A 15,050-nucleotide genomic window follows, 5' to 3' on the forward strand; every position below is an offset into this window, starting at 1 on the left:
GCCCAATGTCTTTTATCCCAAGGCCCGATATACTTTTCGTCGGCCCATCATTCATCTGGATAACAAACGCTACAAGCTGCAGCCTGACACGTAGCGCACCTCGCAGCCTCTGCTCCCTACTCCACAGACGCGCGCTCGTGTGTGTCTCACTGTCTCCCCTGTCCCCTCTCCCGCGTGCTCGTCTACCTTCGGCTCCCCCATGGGATGAGAGCGCCTTCCTCGCCATGGCCGCCTCCCACCTGCCCCCCGCAGCCACCCTCGTCAAGAAGTACCCAACTCTCCTCCACCCGTTCGGCGCCAAACCACACGCCCAGAGGCTGATCTTCAGGTGCCGCGCGACCAGCAGCGAGGGTGCGGACGATGGCTGGGCGTCCTTTGTGGACGAGCTCAAGAGGTCGCTGCAGGTGGACCCGTCCGACGCGGTGATTAGCAACGCCGGCGCGGGTCTCACATCAAATAACGACCTCGTCACCGCGCTGCCACTGGAACCCTCCGCTGGTCCGGCTGCGGGAGACGCGACCACTGCCGCTGCCGGCGCGGTGAGCGAGCTCCTGGGCGTGGACGCGTCAGGCGCGGTGGCCACCCCCGACCGCCTCCTGAGCTCCCTGCTGCACCTGGACGCGTCCAACCCGGTGGCGAGCGTGGCGGGCGGCGCGCTGTCTCGCCTGGACGCGCTCACGTCGGGACTGTCGGACGCGCAGCGGTGGGCGCTGTTCGGGTTCCTGGCCGCGACGTGGCTGTACCTGACCGCGCGGCCCGGGGTGCTGAGCGGCGCCGTGGACATGTACGTGCTGGCGCCGCTGCAGCTGGCGCTGGACAGCGTGCTGGGCCGGCGGAGCCTCAAGATGAGCGACTTCGTCGTCGGCGAGCGCATCGGGGAGGGCTCCTTCGGGGTGGTGTATGCCGGCGCCGTGGTGCCGAAGAACGGCGCCGTCGTGGAGGAGCGGTCCGGCAAGGCCAAGACGAGCCTCCAGAACGACGACAGGTACAAGGAGAAGGTCATACTCAAGAAGGTAAGCAGCGCCCGGCCCCGGTGCTGAAATTGCTGTGGTGTCGACTGTCGAGCTACAATCCTGGAAAAACTAAAAATCCCCATAACAGTGACTTCCAACTTTTTACATCCCATCTTCAAAACATCTCTCTCCCCTTCTTTAAAAAGCAGCTAAACTTCCTATCAAATACGTTTTCCTAAAAATAACCTACATGAAACAATTAATTGTAGTTCTATTAAAAGCCATATCATTTCTACTCAATCAAATAGCTTAACATAGAGCAGTTGCACCAACTAAAATTCAGATTTTAGGCTTGAAAGACAATCTATTGAGCCAAATATCAAACACATTGATACACTACAAAGTTGGTTCAATGACAAAAGTGCCAAATGAACCTAGTCATATATGGCAACTAAAACACAAGCATCATATGGTTTCATCAGTATTGCAAAAAACAACATTTGGGATTACCTTATCAACATCTTTTAAATATATTATCTTTTGTTAGGTAATCCTTTTTTGTAAAAACCAAAGAAAATGAGAAACGTTTAGTCTCCGTAGATCACACTTTCTTTCTTGGCAGTGTTATCCTGATTTTTTTTTAAAAAAAACACTATAGATAGAGTGAACTGTGAAAACACCATTTTGTGCAAATCCCATAAATGTTATCATTATAATTCAGATCAAGGTCATGACGGTGGGGGCGAAGGAGTGTGGGGACTACGAGGAGTGGTTCAACTACCGCGTGTCGAGAGCGGCGCCGGAGTCGTGCGCCGACTTCCTCGGGAGCTTCGTCGCCGACAAGAACAAGGCGGAGTTCGTCAAGGGCGGCAAGTGGCTCGTCTGGAAGTTTGAGGTATATGCATTTGATTGACATTTCGATGGAATTCAACTGTTTTTTTTTCCTAATACTTTTGGTATCATCTTCAGGGCGACAGGACGCTGGCCAATTACCTGAGCGAGCGCGGCTTCCCGTCCAACCTGGAGCGTCTCATGTTCGGGCGCGTGCTGCAGGGCCTGGGCCCGCTGGAGCGCGAGGCGCTGGTGGTGAAGCAGGTGATGCGGCAGCTGATCACGTCGCTGAAGCGCATCCACGCCACGGGCATCGTGCACCGCGACATCAAGCCGTCCAACCTCGTCGTGACCCGCCGCGGGCAGGTGAAGCTCATCGACTTCGGAGCCGCCACCGACCTCCGCATCGGCAAGAACTACGTGCCCGACCGCGCGCTGCTCGACCCGGACTACTGCCCGCCCGAGCTCTACGTCCTCCCCGAGGAGACGCCCGAGCCCCCGCCGGAGCCCATCGCCGCCATCCTCTCCCCGATCCTCTGGCAGGTGGTGGCACTTCTCCTCGCGCAGTCAGCTTGGCGGTGCTGTTCTGTGACCGGACACTGACAGCAGCAGCCATCTTTGCAGCTGAACAGCCCGGACCTGTTCGACATGTACTCGGCGGGGATAGTGCTGATGCAGATGGCCATACCGACGCTGCGGACGCAGTCGGGGCTCAAGAACTTCAACGCCGAGCTCAGGTCCGCCGGCTACGACCTCAACAGGTGGCGGCAGAGCGCGCGGCGGAGGCCCGACCTGCAGATCCTGGACCTCGACTCCGGCCGAGGCTGGGACCTCGCCACCAAGCTCATCTCGGAGAGGGGCGCCAACGGCGGTGGCCGCCTGTCTGCCGCGGCCGCGTTGCGCCACCCGTATTTTCTCCTGGGTGGCGACCAGGCCGCGGCGGTGCTGTCCAAGTTCTCGCTCAGTAAATAGCATCCATCCATGGCCCATGGCTGGGTACCTACGACCTACGGGATATATACACATCGGCTTATTGGAATCCTCCGATCGATTCACCATCCTTGTATATTGCGCATTATTGAATCCTTGGGCATACCATACCGGCAGTGGGAGGCATCCCAAATTCAAAAGGGAGTCATCTGGTAACTGATGTTACAACTTTTCTGTATGGGAATGCTGTGAACAATGTGGTGCAGAGTTTCACACACTAACTAACCTTACATTATGCTAGACAGAGATCCTACTTCCTTTGCTTCAGTTCCTCGAATCTATGCAGATGCAGACACTCGCAGAGAGAGCTCATCAACTGGCTGCAAAATTCTGACCTGCTCCTTCTTTCAGCCAATCAGATGTTTGGCCATGCTCGTTCTGATCCTATACTGACAGACGAATCCGGCCATGGATCGCCTCTACTGTCACTGGCAGTACGGATCGAACTTCTTCTGGAGTTCTTCCTGGTTGCCCCCGACCAGCTTGTCGATCTCCTTCATGTCTCTCATGAAGATGAACGTTGGAGTTGCGCGTACATCGAATTGCGTGACCAATTCCTGGAGAACCATTTTAATGTGGTATTTAACTTAAGACTCTTCTTTTGTTCTATGGACAAAAGTAATAGAACAAAATAGATAAAGACAGAAATCAATGTGTGGAATTTTGAATATTGATGTACGCACCGGCAGTTCGTCGACGTCAATGGAGAAGAAAACAAGATCAGAATGCTTCAAGGAAAGCTCGGCGTATAGTGGAGCAGCGTTCCTGCATGGTCCACACCAAGTCGCACTGAACTTTACCACAACCTGTACACGCGTGGACATGCCAACGTATACAGTTAACCTGATGAACAGCTGAAGGAATCATGCTATCCTGATTCACAGCGTTTGTTATTACTACTATTCATCTTGGGTACTTACTGTCTGTCCAAGTTCATTCGCTTCCTCCAATTTCTGCTCCCAACACTTCAGGTCTGGTATGATGGTCACTCTTCCGGAGCTGTAGTCCAGATGTTCCTCGTCATCTACGGCACTCTGCAAGCAGAGAAAATCTGATCAGAAACCTATTGCCTACTGCTGCAAACGGCTAATCTATAGTATGTATGATTATATCAAACGAAACAGAATGGCAACCCATGACACGGCGAGCAAAGTAAAACTGTAGTGGAGTTGGAGAAAGTTGATTTACGCTTCCACAGCACCCCATCGGCTCGAGTCAGTTTCGTCAGGATATCCAGACCCCTGAACCCTGCTCATGGATTTTTTTTTTATTAAAAAAATCAGTAACTGCGATCAGTGGGCATGCATAGTTGGGGGAAATATGCTGATTAGATAGTATGAAACAAACTAAATCCATCAAAAATTGGTTACCATTATTAACATATTATTGCCACCTATAGACAAACTTGAACAACAAATGGCGTGTTTGGTTTAAAGAAAATGGAGTGGTTCATCATCTTCGCATGCCCTTTTTTTGTTTAGTTTGTAAAATAAAAACGAGTTGATCCATGAACGACTTATCCTTCACAAGCTAATACTAGCTCCGTTCTCGAATATTTGTCGCCGGCTAGTTTATTTTTAAACTAAAACACGACAAATAAAAAAGAATTGAGAGAGTAATTAGTATAGGTGCGAGAAATGAGGTGCATTCAAACAAAATCATGGAATAAACTTATAATGCACCATTCCATCCAAATATGAGAGGGTTCCAAAAACCAAGCACCTTAAAAAGAATTTTATATATATATATATATATATATATATATATATATATATATATATATATATATATATATATATATAGGGAAGAGGTAATGGAAGCCCTGGGCTTCCGTTAGTGGGGGAAGCCCCAGCCAGGACGCCAGCCAGGTCGCGGTCGGCCCAGTGTACGCGTGCTTGCGTCAGCCATGCAGATGATAGCCACGAATCCCAGGTGATACGCGTCAGGCGATATACACACACATAAATATATGTAGTAATGTGCATAAATCATGCATAGAAGGAATCTTTTGTACCTTGACTCACGGAAACGAATATTACCATGTGCACACCGTTTACGACTGCATAACGATGTGTAACATGATAGCATAAACAATGCATTATATAAATCTTGATCGGTTTGATATAAGGAAAGATGTGCTGCATAATCGCGTAAATAAAGGGACAATTACGGTTTGAGGAGCATTAGTGGAAGGAAATAAATTTTAATTTACAGCCACAGTTCGCGGGTTCTGCTCGGGCGGATTCCAGCGTAAAAAGTGAGCTAAAACATCGTAAATGAGTATGAAATTTAGCGTAAATCATATATCTGTTTTGTAACAGCAAACGAAGCCCAAAATTACGGCGTGAAAATCGCGTGCACCCAATCGTGTGCGGGTTCTGGCTAGGGCAGATTCCGGCGTAAAACGTAAGGTAAAACATCGTAAATGAATACGAAATTTAGCGTAAATCCTATATTAGCTAAAACAGCGTAGATTGATCACGTTCGATCGTGCACGGATTTTGGCTTGGTCAAATTTCAGCGTAAAACGTAAACCAAACAGCGTAAATGGGTACAAATTTTATCGTACATCATCAATCTATTTCGTAATAACGAATGTGGCGTAAATTACGACGTGAAAATCGCGCTCCGATCGTGCTCGGGTTCTAGGTCAGGTGGATTTAAGCGTAAGACGTGATCCGAAACAACGTAAATGGATACGAATTTTAGCGTAAATCAATGATCTGTTTTAAAACGACGAATGTGGCACTTGCTTTTTAGTGGAAGCGTAAAATGCAATAAGAAAGAACCCAAGACAAAATCTTTTTTTTACCGACCTATACATGCGACATGGGGGTGAATTAATAACTGAACGAATCCAAGACAAGAAAGAAAACGATGAAGCCATTTGCTGTTCCTGAATCTTGATCCGTCACGCTCACGCCCGGCCATGGAACTGAGGTCAGAAGAGTAGCCACTAGACAATACAGAGGGCACGGCGGTCAGAAAAACAAGAACTTGGACTTGGAGCTGCATATGAAGGGGAGCACGGTGTCGTTGGGCCAGAAGAAGCGGAGCTGGTACGCCAGGCGCGTCCACTGGTCGACGCCGACGATCCCCGCGACCTTCCATCGCGTCCGGGCCTCCCCCTCCACCCGGATCGGCAGCACGCCGTCGCAGAGCGCGGCCTCCATGGCGACGCTGCTGGCGTCGCCCAACGGGGCGCCCTACGCGCGCGCCACGTACGCCAGCGGGAGGACGCCCCTGGCGGGCACGCGGAACGGGTAGGCGCGGAGCACCGCCAGCGTCGCGCCGGCGAACGCGAGGCGGCACTCGAGGCGCGAGAAGTAGACCGTCGAGTGCGCGTTGCCGTTGCGGGCCTCCACCCGGACCGTGACCTGCACGTCGTCCAGCACCCCCCGTCTGCCCGTACACCAGCGCGTACAGGCTCGCCGCCCGCACCGCCACGTACGGCGTGCGGGGCTGCAGCAGCACCACCACCACAAGGACGGCCACGACGCCCAGCAGCACCATGACCGCCAGCACCATGAACTGCACCACCGCCGCCCACTCCGCCGCGCCTGACCGGTGCCTCCTAAAGCTGTACCGCCGCAGACGCTGAGGCTCCTCCTCCTCGCGCCCCCTCCACGTCCGCCAATCCGCCGGCTGGAGAGCGCCGCGGCGTCCGGGGCTCTCCTGCTCACGGGCGCCTGCTCGCACGCCCGAGGGAACCGCCGCCACCGCTAAAACCTAATTCCTGGCGGCGTGGGGGTGTTTTTATAGTGACGGCGTGGGACTGGATAATTGTGAGCGCGTGGGCAGGATCGTGGGCCCGATTCACGTAATATACGCAGACTATATTTGTATAAACTGATACACACATCAGCATAACTCGTATTATAATTTAGCGTAAGCACAGGTAGGTACAATAAGCCAAAAAGGGTCCGGTGCGGTCTGCACACCTGATCGGGGCTTCCTGTAGTTAAATAGAGCTCGGGGCTCTAAATACTATATATATATATATATATATATATATATATATATATATATATATATATATATATATATATATATATATATATATATATATATATATATATATATATATATATATATGAATTTTCTCTTGCTTTGTCCAGCTTCCCTCAGAGAGTGAAGCACTTTCACATGGTCAATCAAGTCTTGCAAGACAGGAGATGGGCCAGTGACATCTAGATTTTCCCTTTTGTTTGGGAGCAAGGATAACCACTCAATCCCCTCTATTACCCTTCTCCCAAATAAGCCCTTATAGTCTAAGCGCGCTTACAACACTTTTAGCTCACGCCAAATGAGAGTAACGGTTTCCTAAAGTGGATGAGCAATGTGACATTTTTATTCTCCTCACCTTACAATTGTTTCTCCTTTGTTCACTCTTCTGGCAGGTCACTTGAATTAAAATCTCTTTTCTTCACGACAAAATGCACATGTTCTCAGAAACATGGAAAGTAAATTGCACTTCAGCATTTCAATTGATGATAATGGCCGATGAGGAGAAGCATGCACGTTTTATTATGAAAAGTCACGCATAGGTAGGAGTGGCAATGGATGGCGATTTAAATATTTCTCCGTGATTTATTTGAACCTTTAATTATTTTTTGTTTAGAAATAAATGGAAATAGAGCTGGATCATAACGTGATTTGATCCATAAATTTCATAGCATAAAATTCAGAGCTCATTACTACCCCATATGAGGACAACAAAAAAAACATGGAAGGAGGAAACAAAACAAGCATTGAGGGCGTCGAATAATGCTCAACAGCTTGGCCCAATAGGTTGCAAGAATGAAGAATCCAGTAGCGTTTGGAGAACAAAAATACCTCCTATTTAAGAGTTGAAACTTGTACCAATCATTTTTTGCTGACCACATCAACAACGTAGGAAATATATATTCTAATTAGAACACGGTGCAGTGGCATCATCATTCATCGCATGTTAGGTTTCCCCCAACATCCCACGCCGTGACAGCAATGACATGCAATCGGTTTTTATTGTTTGGATGAGAAATCGGCACATACCTCTCTGCAAGGGACGACACTTCTCCGTTTTGTTTCCGAAACGCCGCAGCAGGGAAGGTCGGTCGCGTGGCGTGATGCGGCCGCGGAGGACCGAGGGCGGTCGGTATCCCGGCGGCGGCGGCGGCGGCAGCGGCAGGAGGGGAGGGACGGGTGACGCCGGGGGCTAGGGGAGGGAACGAGCCACCGCCATTACCGGGGCAAGCTCCCTGGTAACCGTGGCGGCACGTTGGCAGAAATGCCCTTCTTGGTAATAGCAACCTAGCCGTCAAAATAGGGGCCACAGCGACCGTCAAAATAGGCGATCATCAGGGCGCGCGTGCACGTACACGATAAAAAAGGTTCTCGCATGGGATCGGCGGCCGTGGCGATAACTTTTTATCAAACTTTTTACGGTAACGGTGCGATAACTTTTTACGCTCGGCCGGCAACAGTGCGGCTTACTTCATTACGTAAAAATTGCATAGCATAATCATGATTCAACAACAATTAGGTGTATGTAAGGCACAGGAAAGTGGCAAAAACTTATGCGCATTCAATAAATCAAACTTGAAAGAGTCGGGCTGCCTCAAACGAATACGAAACCGAGTCGCGGCACGATCCACAAACAACACCCTACAGTAATCAGCAGCGCTAATGAAACGAAACCACCACCAGCGTTCCGGGGCTACCTCATGGAACCAAGAACAGAAAACAACTTTTACCAAAGAATGATCAGGAATAATCAACTGACTGACTGCAAAGCTTCACTGGACACAGAGCTGTCAAACCAACCGACCTACTTTCTGTAGACGGCAAGTCACTGCCGTTCCGGTACGTGTGGTACTCGGTGATTTATTAGAAAGCGCCCTCCCTCGGATTGTCCTCCGGGGACGTCTTCGTGTCCGAGTAGGAGCTCCGGATCTCCTCGATCCTGCCGACCACCTCCTCCATCCGAGGCCGCTCGTCGGGGACGACCGCGACGCATGCCATCGCGACGTGGAGCATCTGGACCATCTCGTCCTCTAGGTTCGGGTGCCTCAGCAGGTCGACGTCGAAGACCTCCGACGTCCACTCCTCCCGGACCACGGACTGCACCCACCTCGGGAGGTGTTCGATGGAGTCGTCGCGCCCGGGGGACCTGAGAGGGGCTTTGCCTGTGAGCATCTCGAGGAGGAGGACGCCGAAGCTGTAGACGTCAGATTTCTGCGTCGGTTTCCTGGTCTCGAGGACCTCGGGCGACCGGTACCCGACGAGCCGCGGGTGGACGTGGGGCGTGGACATGAGCTGGGCAAGGCCGAACTCGGTGACGCAGGCGCCGAGTTCCTGTGAGAGAAGGATGTTGCTTGACTTGATGTTCCCGTGAATGAACTTCCCGCCGCTACCCACGGAGTGAAGATAAGCCATTCCGCGTGCAGTGCCCAGAGCTATCTTCACCCTGGTCTCCCAGTCCAATGGGGTTCTTCCAGCAGCTTTGTTACCTGGATTTTATTACAATCAACAATTAGTCTGCAACCAACTACCATACAGTTCCATTTCCATAGAAATATGTATGATGAGCTTAGTCAGACTTTCAGACAATAAGTTAGCAAAACAGGTGAAATGACTGAAAATAAAAGTGGAAACATCACAGAAGCAAAACTTGAAATGCACCTTTCATTTGGTGACCCAGTCCCAAAATCTCAGTAACCAATTAAATTTGTTGTATCCAAGCAAAAGAGAACATGTCCATACAGACAAATTAGATGAAAAAAGAAATTAAAACAAACTCAGTTGTTCTGTCAAAAATATGTCAAAAGCCCTAAGGCCCTCCTAGTAAAATCACACAGTTTCCAGTTCATGGTGATTAAGTAGATCAGCCAAATGTGTCTAAACCTGATTAATAATATGCAACCCATGTAGTGCTACCTGTACCCCCAACTGTCCATGTCGTTCTTGAAGATTAAGTAGTTAACAGAAAAGCAAGGCAGCACTATGAAACCACCAATTATTCTTTTGCATTCACTGCAAAGGCCAGAATATTTCAGTATCTCAAAAGCCCAAAATTCTAGCTACAAGAGCAGGTCTTGTTAACTGTTTCCAGGGAACTCCAGAACAGCTATTGGAATCCCAAATACCAAATGATTTGAGGAAGGTATATGTCAACATCCTTTGTAAAAAAACTATGTTATATTCAGAAGAATAAAAACTAAGGATTGAAGATAGTACATCTGGAGTGTATATCTACGTTAAAAATAATAAATACCTTATTCAGAAAAAAGTAACTAAGGACCAAAGATTATAATTTACATAACCCAGAATTAGAGAGTTCTCTACAATCGATGTAAAGCATCCCCACTTTGAGATTCAAGTATGTGACCCCCATCTGGATTATACTTTCAAGTTGAAGTAGCAAATAGCTTCAATTTTCAAAACTAAATTTCAATCTAACAATATGACAGGTAACAAAATGTAAAATGATTCAGACAGATTATTTGAAATGGAGGGCATACCATGCAAAGCAGCACAAAGGCTACCTAGTGGGACATAGTCATACACCAAGAGCTTCTCATCCTTGGAGTAGTAGTAAGCACGCAATGGGGCAGTGTTCTGATGATGGCAAACCTTGCCAATTAGCTCCATCTGCTGTTCAAATTCCCTCTTTCCCGCCACCACTTCCTTCAATCTCTTGACCACCACTGTTGTTCCATCCTCCAGAACAGCTTTGTACGTAGTCCCATAACTTCCTTTTCCAAGGACTTCAGCCGAAGCCCTCAACAGATCCTCCAAGTCAAAATTATATGAAGAGCCCTCAAAGAAAAACAGTTTATTTCTCTCTGCTTCTTGAATACCACTGCTGCTGTATTCCCCCTTGGATTTTTCTCCCCTTTTACCTGCAATTGCCTTTCCTTTGGATGAAGATGATCCTATGCCAGACTCTGCATTTTTCTTTCTTTTGAAGATACATACCAAGAGGATCAGGATCAATATGAATACAACCCCTCCTCCAGCAACTATTGCAATTATGATACCAAGGCTGAGCTTTTTCCAGAAGCTTCTTTTGGCATTTTGGGACGATGGCGACGATGGAGAAGCAGGTGGTGTCCCTGGACATGGTTCCAATGGAAATCCACACAGAAAGGCATTTCCCAGAAAAGAAGTAGCTGGGAACTTCTGCAGGGAGGGTGGTATAGGTCCACTCAGGTTATTGTTGCTCAAATCCAAATGTCTCAACTTGGGGAGGCGAAGGTCAGGGATGGGTCCAGAAAGAGAGTTGTTCTGGAGAAGCAATGCTGTCAGTTCAGTGATGTCTTGCACCTTCGATGGTATTTCTCCATTGAACGAGTTATAGGACAGGTCTAAGAATGTTAGACTGGAAGAAAGTGAACTTGGTATGATTCCAGACAGGTTATTGTGTTGAAGATAAAGAGAGCGAAGTGAGGGAATAGATGGTACATCAGGAGGGAGATTAATAGTAAGACGGTTTGACCTAAGGCTCAACACCTCCAAGGCATCGAGCTTGCTAAGTGTGCCTGATGGGATAGGACCAAAGAGCCCTATTGCAGGTAACCTGACTTCACGCACACGCTTCATGTCCGGTGTGCATGTAATGCCAACCCAGGACGTGCAGACTTGGGTTGTGGAGGTCCAGTTGACCTTTCTGCCATGAGGCAGTGATGCAGCAAATGCAAGAAGGGCCTGCTTATCGGTGTTTAGGTCAGAACCTCTAGCATATGGAATGTGCATAAAGAAAAGAGAGCCATAAATTAAAGCTATCAGCTTGAGATGCCACATTTGTCAGGATTGGCTGGAAGAATAAGAGGAAACCAGTTATAGTCCAAGAGTCCCCATCAGTTCATCACACTTGAGTCCTGACACATAAAAGGCTAATAGAAGTCAGCAATACACGATAAAGGTCCATGGTTTATAAGAATAAATATGAACAGTGAAATTTTCAGTTTGGTATATAGAAAGTTAGAAACAAGGTAGAAAGGAAAGGGATGTGAATATGGATAACAAGCATAACAGATTTAAGTTTTCCAGTGGACATTTATATACTCTGCAACTAATAAGTACTCCCTCCGTCCCAATATACAGTTCGTTTTAACACTTTGTTTTTGTGTCCATAATATAAAACACATACATCAAATATTATATGAATCTATTGACATCCTAAAACGAATGCTAATATTTTGGGACGGAGGGAGTAAACAGCAACCGGAAACCACAAAAGGTAAGGAGGAGCAACTCATTTCATAATTTTGATCATCTAGATAAGATACAATCACAGTAACTACCCCCCAAAAAAACTGAGGAATTCTAAGAAGCATTACCACTTCTTAAGTTTAAATGTCAAACCAGACATTTCCTTCATTAAATATCACATCTACAATCCTGTTAAAAGAAGTTTCTCGTACCACAACTACACTTGCAAGAATGGCAAGTATTGTGTGGCCAATAAGGTTTGACACCATAGTTTTACGAAGTTGGTGCATGAGCTCCAGCAGAAACACAACAAGTAGCATACACATGCAGTAAAATATAAATATGACTTCCTTAGGAGATTCCAGCATATTAATCCTCATCAATGAGAGAAGGCTGGTGGAAGGTCATACTTGGAATGATCCATTTAAATTCATGAGACTGACAAAAGTGGTGCCCACATTGATATTTCAACTTGCACACAGCAATCTCCTCTCTGTAGCAGAATGACGCATCTTGTCTTCTCTTTAGTCTTTAGGCTCAACCGAAAGGCCCGAACCCAAACAGATCTGCTGGTTTATCTCAATCTCTTTACCAAAAGGACAGCTAGGATCATGTGCCATATAAAAGAGGCCAACACATCTTTTAGCTAGTAGCTACGTATCATTCTTTAGCCTTTTTTTCTGAAAAAGGGTAACTCCACTGTGTTAAGAAAACAGACACCACGCCTAAGCAACCGCGCATGGACATAACCAGAGCAGAGACAAGGGTGGTGACAAAGCAGCAGCAGCAGCAGCCCTGTAGGTGAGGCACGGCACGCTGGTGGACTCCCTTGCACATGTGTAACCTAGACAAAAGCAGCGTCGCAGGGCACCTAACCTAAACCCAATAAGGCAATAACCACACCTAATGCCGTTGTTTTTCTCAAGGGCCAGAATGCTTTGGCAAAAGGCAGTCAGCACGAAGCCAAAAGTCCAGCACGTAAAGCAGGTGGTCTCAGATGCAAGAAACCAAAGGGAAGAGGTGTGGTCCTCTGCTCGTTCATGGGGGCGATCATGGGCCGCAGCACGGCACACTGAGGAAGTCAGGAGGAGGTATCTCAGACCCCCCCACAGCTTAGGACAAAAGGAAGGCGGGATCCATCGCTATCTCGACACCCCCAAAGGAGATTTGCAACAGTAGATGTACCGGTGGGATTAGTAAAAGATCCTCTCCGAAAAAAGATAACCGAGAGTTTTCACACTCCCACGTTCTCATAAATAAAGTCATACCCCACCGATGCACCAAGCTTGAGAATTGACAATGTAAAATGCTGCTGCAAGCCCACAATGTAAAATACTACATGCCCGACCCCGACCTGCTCCATTCAGATTCGAAACGCTCAATTACTACTAACAAAAGCGCGATTCCAGTGCATTCTCTTTGCCCATTTTTTTTGAAAAGGCAAAAAAAGCACGCACGCATCGACCAACAAGTGTGTTCCAAGGGAAAAGAAAACTCGATTTGCTTTCCTGCAACGGTGCTGTGGTGAAACCAAGAAATGGCATCGTACTAGAAGAAATAAATCCTTTTTTTTCACAGTCAGTGCGCGGTACTGGACTGAAGAAGTCTGTGAATTGCGCCGTACGTACGTACCTGCGCAAGTTGCAGGAAGCCATCCCAGGCTCGGATCCCGTAGGCGGAGCGGAGGCGCCAGCTCCATTCCCGAGGCGCGTGCGCCTCTCCTCGGCTCGGCGGCGGCCCCAGGAGCCAGGAGTTAGAAGGGAACCGACGGGGGTGGGATGACGACGCCGGGAAGAGGATTCCGAGTTCCGACCTTCGCGCGGCGTCGCCGAGACGAGAGAGACTGACTGGCACTTGGCAAGAAAACCAGCCAACCGCCCTCTCGGAGTCGCCGCCCGCCTCAGGATCGGGCCTCGCAGTCACCGCCTAGGGGGGGCGCCAGCAGCGCCAGGGGAACAGGCCGATCCGCCCGCCGTTGAAACGGCCGGCATTCGCCCGCGCCGCGCCCCGCCGTGAACCGCGCGGTGGCTGGACCCGCCGCGCCCACCGCCTCCAGTCCTCAGTGTTCACCAGTCACCAGGGCGCGAGCGCGTGCCGAGGGCCGAGGCAGGCAGCTGTGCCGTGCCTTTCTCGGTTTGTCCCTCTCCCTCCCCGCGCGCCTCCCTGTCGTTGCAGTTGCGAGCGGACGCAGGCAGGCAGGCAGGCAGCGACGCTGACGGGAGGGATGGGGCGCCGTGGTGCGGATGCGCGCGCCTGCGACCTGTGTGTGCAATGCAAACTCTCTGTGCGACTGCGTTTTAAGAGAAGACAAGTGTGTTCGTGCCAGTGCGATGGGCTGCGGTGCGGTGGTTCTGGACCTCTGGTCCTTGTCTGGCAAGTGACGGGTTTGCCCCTGTGTGAGTGTGAGTGACAGCTGCGGAAATTCGGAATCGGGATTTGGCCGATTGGGTAAAAAGCGGAGCCGCGGAGAGTGGTCACACTCACGGTGTAGACGGGCCCAGCGGCGCAGTGGCCGTGAGGGAACGGAGGCTCACTGTCCCGGACGTGTGGGCCGACGAAGGCAATCGCGCTAAGTTACTGAAAAGAAATGTGTCCGTTACTGTGCAGCTGTACCTGTACTTAGTAGTGCACTGCCGTGCCGCGACAACTCGCAGGCTCGGTAATACTGGCTGTACGTCGAGTAATCGGGGGTACTGTTGTCTGATTGCTTCGGATTGAAACAAACGGACAGTAGTTGATTGTTGTTGTAAAAAAAAAACAACGGACAGGTGTATGACTGACGATCGTCGTTCGCAACCTGCTACTGTTGAACATGCATGTGTTCAGTGCAAGGCAAGCGGAGCTAGCCTCGCCTCTGCTTTGTTTATTAGTATCAGTGTGTGTGTGTCCTTCTTTGGCAGTTATGCCAGTTCGGCGCTAATCTGTTCGTCCAGAAGAATCCTTACGGGCACGAGTTCTGTCGCTGCCGTGCGTGCACTGGCAGATCATTATTATCGACGCACCAAGCATCAATCAATTACTATACACGATCGGTGTATTAGCGGCTACCCTGCATAGTGTCCTTTGGGGGGGGGATTCGGA

At 49.2% G+C, this 15,050-nt stretch overlaps 3 protein-coding genes across 6 annotated transcripts; 1 reads left to right on the top strand and 2 right to left on the bottom strand.

Annotated features, from left to right (window-relative positions):
* Window positions 1-134: 134 nt before the first annotated feature.
* On the top strand, window positions 135-2,987 carry LOC100501584 (uncharacterized). 2 transcript variants are annotated; one of them, NM_001323013.1, is made up of 4 exons: window positions 135-1,013; window positions 1,675-1,848; window positions 1,923-2,327; window positions 2,409-2,987. In NM_001323013.1, the coding sequence occupies exons 1-4, from the start codon at window positions 225-227 to the stop codon at window positions 2,754-2,756; spliced, it is 1,716 nt and encodes a 571-aa protein (NP_001309942.1). In that variant the 5' UTR covers window positions 135-224; the 3' UTR covers window positions 2,757-2,987. The 2 variants fall into 2 exon arrangements, with proteins under 2 accessions (NP_001309942.1, NP_001183202.1); NM_001196273.1 differs by having other exon boundaries at window positions 158-1,013; window positions 1,923-2,672.
* LOC103630494 (thioredoxin H5) lies at window positions 2,822-8,075 on the bottom strand. Its single transcript, XM_008651546.3, has 5 exons — window positions 7,809-8,075; window positions 3,963-4,022; window positions 3,695-3,808; window positions 3,458-3,580; window positions 2,822-3,331 (listed from the first exon to the last, which is right to left on the bottom strand). Exons 2-5 carry the CDS (start codon window positions 3,978-3,980, stop codon window positions 3,200-3,202), a joined length of 387 nt encoding a protein of 128 aa, XP_008649768.1. The 5' UTR covers window positions 3,981-4,022; window positions 7,809-8,075; the 3' UTR covers window positions 2,822-3,199.
* Window positions 8,076-8,320: 245 nt separating this feature from the next.
* LOC103630495 (probable inactive receptor kinase At5g58300) lies at window positions 8,321-14,290 on the bottom strand. Of its 3 annotated transcripts, none has more exons than XM_020539593.3 (3): window positions 13,602-14,290; window positions 10,277-11,650; window positions 8,321-9,265 (listed from the first exon to the last, which is right to left on the bottom strand). In XM_020539593.3, the coding sequence occupies exons 2-3, from the start codon at window positions 11,556-11,558 to the stop codon at window positions 8,643-8,645; spliced, it is 1,905 nt and encodes a 634-aa protein (XP_020395182.1). In that variant the 5' UTR covers window positions 11,559-11,650; window positions 13,602-14,290; the 3' UTR covers window positions 8,321-8,642. The 3 variants fall into 3 exon arrangements, with proteins under 3 accessions (XP_020395182.1, XP_008649770.1, NP_001338880.1); XM_008651548.4 differs by having other exon boundaries at window positions 10,277-11,635; window positions 12,380-14,290; NM_001351951.1 differs by having other exon boundaries at window positions 8,509-9,265; window positions 10,277-11,635; window positions 13,602-14,227.
* Window positions 14,291-15,050: the final 760 nt, after the last annotated feature.

Source organism: Zea mays, chromosome 6 (assembly GCF_902167145.1).
Source record: "Zea mays cultivar B73 chromosome 6, Zm-B73-REFERENCE-NAM-5.0, whole genome shotgun sequence".
In the NCBI taxonomy this organism is placed as follows: domain Eukaryota; kingdom Viridiplantae; phylum Streptophyta; class Magnoliopsida; order Poales; family Poaceae; genus Zea; species Zea mays.

Bases quoted from the DNA above. Each gene is read 5' to 3' on its own strand.
- LOC100501584 (NM_001323013.1), top strand. From the start codon at position 225: ATGGCCGCCTCCCACCTGCCCCCCGCAGCCACCCTCGTCAAGAAGTAC. The intron at 1,849-1,922 runs GTATATGCATTT...TATCATCTTCAG, and splicing joins GGCTCGTCTGGAAGTTTGAG to GGCGACAGGACGCTGGCCAA. The intron at 2,328-2,408 runs GTGGTGGCACTT...CCATCTTTGCAG, and splicing joins TCTCCCCGATCCTCTGGCAG to CTGAACAGCCCGGACCTGTT.
- LOC103630494 (XM_008651546.3), bottom strand. The intron at 3,581-3,694 runs GTAAGTACCCAA...ACGCGTGTACAG, and splicing joins CGAATGAACTTGGACAGACA to GTTGTGGTAAAGTTCAGTGC. The intron at 3,332-3,457 runs GTGCGTACATCA...ATGGTTCTCCAG, and splicing joins TTGACGTCGACGAACTGCCG to GAATTGGTCACGCAATTCGA.
- LOC103630495 (XM_020539593.3), bottom strand. From the start codon at position 11,558: ATGTGGCATCTCAAGCTGATAGCTTTAATTTATGGCTCTCTTTTCTTT. The intron at 9,266-10,276 runs GTATGCCCTCCA...AATAAAATCCAG, and splicing joins CCTTTGTGCTGCTTTGCATG to GTAACAAAGCTGCTGGAAGA.